The sequence below is a fragment of the Mesocricetus auratus genome, unplaced genomic scaffold (assembly GCF_017639785.1).
Source record: "Mesocricetus auratus isolate SY011 unplaced genomic scaffold, BCM_Maur_2.0 Super-Scaffold_100030, whole genome shotgun sequence".
Lineage (NCBI taxonomy): Eukaryota > Metazoa > Chordata > Mammalia > Rodentia > Cricetidae > Mesocricetus > Mesocricetus auratus.
The window spans coordinates 8,279,388-8,285,052 of NW_024429211.1; the positions used below are offsets into that span (position 1 = coordinate 8,279,388).

A 5,665-nucleotide genomic window follows, 5' to 3' on the forward strand; every position below is an offset into this window, starting at 1 on the left:
TCGCCTTGTACAAAACTTAAGTCCAAATGGATCAAAGATCTCAACATACATCCAGCCACACTGAAACTTTTCTAAAAGAAAAGAGAAAGTGGGAGATACTCTTCAACGAGTTGGTACAGGAGACCACTTCCTAAACATAACACCAGTGGCACAGGCACTGAGATCGACAATTAACAAATGGGACCTTCTGACACTAAAAAACTTCTGTAAGTCAAAGAACACAGTCAAAAAGACAAAAAGGCAGGCCACAGAATGGGAAAAGATATTCACTAACCCTACATCTGACAGAGGGCTAATCTCCAAAATTTACAAAGAACTCAAGAAACAAGTCTCCAAAACACCAAAGGATCCACTTGAAAGGTGGGGTACAGAGCTAAATAGAGAATTCTCAGTAGAGGAGGCTAAAATGGCCAAGAGACACTTAAGAAAGTGCTCAACATCCTTAGCCATCAGGGAAATGCAAATCAAAACAACTCTGAGATACCATCTTACTCCTGTCAGAATGGCTAGAATCAAAAACACCGAAGACAATTTATGCTGGAGAGGATGTGGAGAGAGAGGAACACTCCTCTACTGCTGGTGGGAATGCCGACTCATACAGCCTCTTTGGAAATCAGTATGGAGATTCCTCAGGAAAATGGGAATTAATCTACCACTAGACCCAGCAATTCCACTCTTAGGCATATATCCAAATGAGGCAGGTTCATACAACAAGGGCATCTGCTCCACTATGTTCATAGCAGCATTGTTTGTAATAGCCAGAAGCTGGAAGCAACCTAGATGCCCCTCAACTGAAGAGTGGATAGAGAAAATGTGGTACATTTACACAATGGAGTATTACTCAGCAGAAAAAAACAATGGAATCTTGAAATTCGCAGGGAAATGGATAGCACTGGAAGAAACCATCCTGAGTGAGGTAACCCAGTCGCAAAAAGACAAACATGGTATGTACTCACTCATATATGGATTTTAGATATGGATCAGGATAGTGTCAGTCTGCACTTCCACTGATAGAGAGTCTGGGAAACAGGAAAGAACATAAAAGATATGCATATATGCATAGTACCCAAGAGAAGAGGTTGGAGACAAGATCCTCTGAATGGATGGGGAACATGGCGAGGGGTGGGGGGGAGTGGGACCCGGGAAGAATAGAGGGGGTAAAGAGGAAGGGAGTTGGTCATGGGGGAACAGGAAGTTGAGGGGGTGGGGGTGGAATAGGGGGAAGAGGGAATCATAGGATCGAAGACAGATCAGGCACCAGAGTGACCTCGAGTGATCCAAAGGTATAACATCAATTGGCAAGCTAAGCAATAGTGGAAGGACCACCTCGATTGCCCATTCCTGATAATGAACTTGATGTCTATAACCATCCGGGAGCCTTCATCCTGTGACTGATGGAAGCAGAGGCAAACACACAACCAATCACTGAACTGAACCCAAGGAACCCAGTGACAGAGAGAGAGGAGTGATGAGCAAATTGGCAAAGAATGGGCTGGCAAAACCAGCAGAGACAGCTGATCTGAACAGGGGAGTGCTCTTGGACCCCAGACCGACAGTGGGGAGGCCAGCATGGGACTGATCTGGACCCCCCAAATGTGAGTGTCAGTGAGAAGGCCTGGGCAACCTATGGGGCCCTGAGCTGTGGATCAGTGTCTATCCCTGGTATACAAACTGTCTTCGTGTGCCTATAGCACAAAGAGGGATGCTCTCTCAGCCTGGACTCTTAGGGGAGTGCCTGGACCCTACCCAGAGTAAAATGACAGACTCTAGATATCTCCTATGTGGAAGGATTTGGCAATAGGGTGGGAGGGATGGGGGGAAGGGGAGTGTGGGAGGAGGGGAGGGAGAGGGAACTGGGATTGACATGTAAAACAAGCTATTTAGAATTAAAATAAACTATGATAAAAAAGTACAATTCAGGGTATAAAATTCAAACAGTTTTACTTTCCCTTCAGAATTAAAGTGCTCAAATACAAAAAAAAATTAAGTGATGTGTTTTGGATCAGTATTCAATATTTTACCCTGAGTAAGTAGCCCTAATGCTCTAAGAAAATGGTTCTTAGTACATGTAATAGGAGGCTGTTGTCAAAAGAGACCATTTCCTGCATAGTGGACTAGCAACTAGACAGGGAGAAGAAGAATGAGAAGAGAGAGAGAGAGAGAGAGAGAGAGAGAGAGAGAGAGAGAGAGAGAGAGAAGAGGTTGAGGATATAATTTCACATTAGAGAAAGAACCAGCATACTACAAGCCCCCAGTATCCTCATCCGTTAGGTTTACCACCATTTAACAATTGTGTTTTACTGGGGATGAAGCTGGGGGGGCGGTACGTACTGGATTCAACCTATAGCACCATATAAGTAAGAGCCAACAACAATAATGAAATAATGTCAAAATATTATTTTCTCAGTGATTTTGTGGATTCTTTCTCAAGGAACTGTAGTAAGAATCTCTCCAAATTGTCTTAAATTGTTCTCATTCCAAGGCCCAACACTTCTCCTCCCAGGCTAATTAGCTTCATGAACTAAGGAGAGTAATTCAACCTCCATGAAATTAATTATCCCTGCTTGTAAACTGAGAAGAACACATCTGCCCAGTCTCTTTCAGAGGAATGCCATGAGAACCTAATGAGATGATGACGAGTTTTTTCTTTTTTCTGTGTTATAGTTTTTAACAATATAATGAATAATTATTTCTAAAAGTTGGCTTATTATATCCACCTACAGTTCTCTTTTTACTTCTGTCTGTGTGCCTGTCTATCTCTCTACCTCCAGGTATGTGAATGCATAATTGTGTCTGCTTTTAGATAGAACTTATTTTAAAACATGGATTCATGTATTGAAAATTTATTTAGAGACATTTTTTATATATTAATTTCCTGGATACATTTGGCAAAAACTTCATTTCATTTTTGGCATATTTGATGCCAAAGGCAGGGGGAAATTCATCAGTATATTCAGACTATGAGATTAACACACACTTTGAAAAATCCAATCTACTGATACTAGTAAGAAAAAGAGTATTATGCTTTGGAAGTAGCTTATATGTATCATGGATGACGAATGCTTAAATTCAGAGTAGATCATGTTGATGATTTCCTATGGAAATGATTCCTTTACTTTCAAAGAGGACATAGTGTATAATATCCTATTTTAGCCTTTACTTCATTATTAGTCTTTCTATAGGAATATTTGGAGATGACAGGTAGACAAGGGTTATGTGTACTGGTCATCCTAAGGATAAATAGTAGAAATAAGGAAATAAATGACATTTATCATGACTTCTCTTTATACTCTTTGGCAGAATTGTTCTTGATGGAGTTACCTAGAAAATTCTGCTGGGTCAAGATTAATGTCACAGTAGAGGAAAGTACTTTTTGATTAAATAGAGACATTTTTTTAACATTTTTATACATTTAATAGGATAATGTCAGGATATTACTAGGATAGGCACAAACCAAGAAGAAGGAAAAAAACCAAGATAAAGTGTCATTGCCATTTTTGTTTAGAGGACGGAGTGAGAAAATAGAACAGATTAAAATGGCTAGGGAAAAATCCTAAGATGACTCCAAAGTGACTACGTTACATAATGTTAGGATTCAAATGTCAAATTAAATATTGCCCACTTAATCTACAAATGAAAAGGAGACCCCCAAGTTTGTTCTGTTTATATAACAACGTTTACATGAAATATATAGCGATTTGTCTTTCAGAAAGCGATACAGCAACTTTTACGCGTTTCCTTTATGCAGTGACTAGAAAAATCTCCATACAATTAGGCAGCTCCGCTTAGCAGTGAGCTGCTCAGGGCTGGCAGGTACCAGCTTAACAGAGAGCTAACACTCAGGTCTCAGAAGGCAGCAATAATTCTATTTTGGCTTTTATTCTAAATGCTTGCTGTAGTTAAGGCGACAGTTGAAGCATATTAAGTGAAGGTAGTTAAAATTTAGTGACAATCATGACAGTCTCTTGCAAACTACACACAATATATAATGCTTTTGTGGAATGAAACCAGTGTTGATTAACTGGAATTTTACACACTCATACAGAGAAAACTTAAAAGTAACTACCAAAGGCAATCATCCTCAATGTACTATGCTGATGTTCTAAAATCCAGGTATGCCACAGCACTGAAGCACGCGACTAGCACTGGGCTTCATCTAGGACAAAGGTGACCAGTTCTCATACAGCTAAGCCTACACCAACCAGTAATCCTAACCACAATGGCTTATAAAAGCATCAGGTTTCCAGTGAAGAAACGATTCTAGGAAAGTCAGTAAGTTTCACATCTGTAAAACCAGGATAAGGCTACACCTATCTTAAAATCTGCAGAAGACATCAGATAGAGTAAGGTTCCCAGCTATGATGGAAGACAGACAGGTCCCCATGCAGCATATTCTCCCTGGCTCCCGGAAAGCTTCATATGTGAAATATAGAAGTTGCCGAAGAAGAAAACTGGAAACATTCAGCTGTGATGCGTTGTTCAAGGTTTCTAAACCTCGGGAATGGTGTGATCCATCAGACTTTTCATAATGCTCGGTGCCATCCGTTTAATAATATGTTCAAAGATGAAAGCAGGCATGATTGTAATGGTAACTACAGTCCCAGCTGTTGACAGTATGTCTGCAACCTGAGAATCCTTCAAACCAATGACGTTCTGCCCATTGATCTCACAGATGTGATGATCGGTGAGAAGGCCATTTCTGGCAGCAGAACTATCTTTCACTATGGATGTGATTTTTCCACTTTTAAAGATAAAACCAACATGTCCGCTGCTGTCCTTATGCATAGTAATTGTCTTCTCAAAGGGCCTGTCCCGAATGGTCATGGTGATCTTCTCTCCAAACGCCTGCTTGAGCACATTGTGTGCCTTATCAGAGCTCCAGCCTGCGCAGTTGTCACCATTGATCTGCAGTACCTGGTCCCCAAATCTCAGACCAACCAAGGAGGCTGGGGAATTAGCCTGGACTAGCTGAACAAATACACCATTATCTATTGACTTAAGTCTGAGCCCAATTTTTCCATCTTGATCCTTACACAAAATAACTTCACGAATCCCTTGCTTAATTTCTGCTCTCCGAATTCCAGCATCGTTACCTGTCACAGGTGCTACCATATAGTTCATGCTGGATGGTCTTGCTACCACCTGCCCTTGGGTTGGTGCTCCAGAGACCATGGGCATACTTGCACATATTTCTTCTTCACTTAAAGTCAGTCCCATGTATTGGGAGAGCTCTGGATACAGTTTAGGATAGAGATTTCCGTCTGAAGGGAAAGCAGCAGAAACATCCACCAAACCTGCCTGGGTGGCGGGGCTGGAAGAAAAGGCAGTCTGAGCCTGAATGACTTTGTCTACCTTCAGATCTTCAAGAGATGGATAAAGAGACATTTTTGCAGCTTTTTTTCTGCACCGAGGACGCGCTGCTCCTGCCGCTCGCTCCGCTCCGGCACCGGACTCAAATAGAGACATTTTTAAGATGTGGGTTTGGGATATATTTGCTTGAGGAGGAAAACATGTTTGTGCTCAGAAAGCAAGTTTGAACTTGAAGAGGAATAACCAGATCCCTCACGAGTAGAAACAGCTGGTTTTCAGTGATGGAGCTGCTGTCGTTACATAGAGATTATGATGGAGATAGTGTAGACAAGAATGGACCTACAGACTTAGGAAA

General features: G+C 41.3%; 1 protein-coding gene across 1 annotated transcript; it reads right to left on the bottom strand.

Annotated features, from left to right (window-relative positions):
* Window positions 1-3,390: 3,390 nt before the first annotated feature.
* Window positions 3,391-5,446, bottom strand: LOC121134742 (syntenin-1-like). The gene has a single exon (XM_040733308.1). The coding sequence runs from the start codon at window positions 5,383-5,385 to the stop codon at window positions 4,489-4,491; it is 897 nt and encodes a 298-aa protein (XP_040589242.1). The 5' UTR covers window positions 5,386-5,446; the 3' UTR covers window positions 3,391-4,488.
* Between the last annotated feature and the right edge of the window lie 219 nt (window positions 5,447-5,665).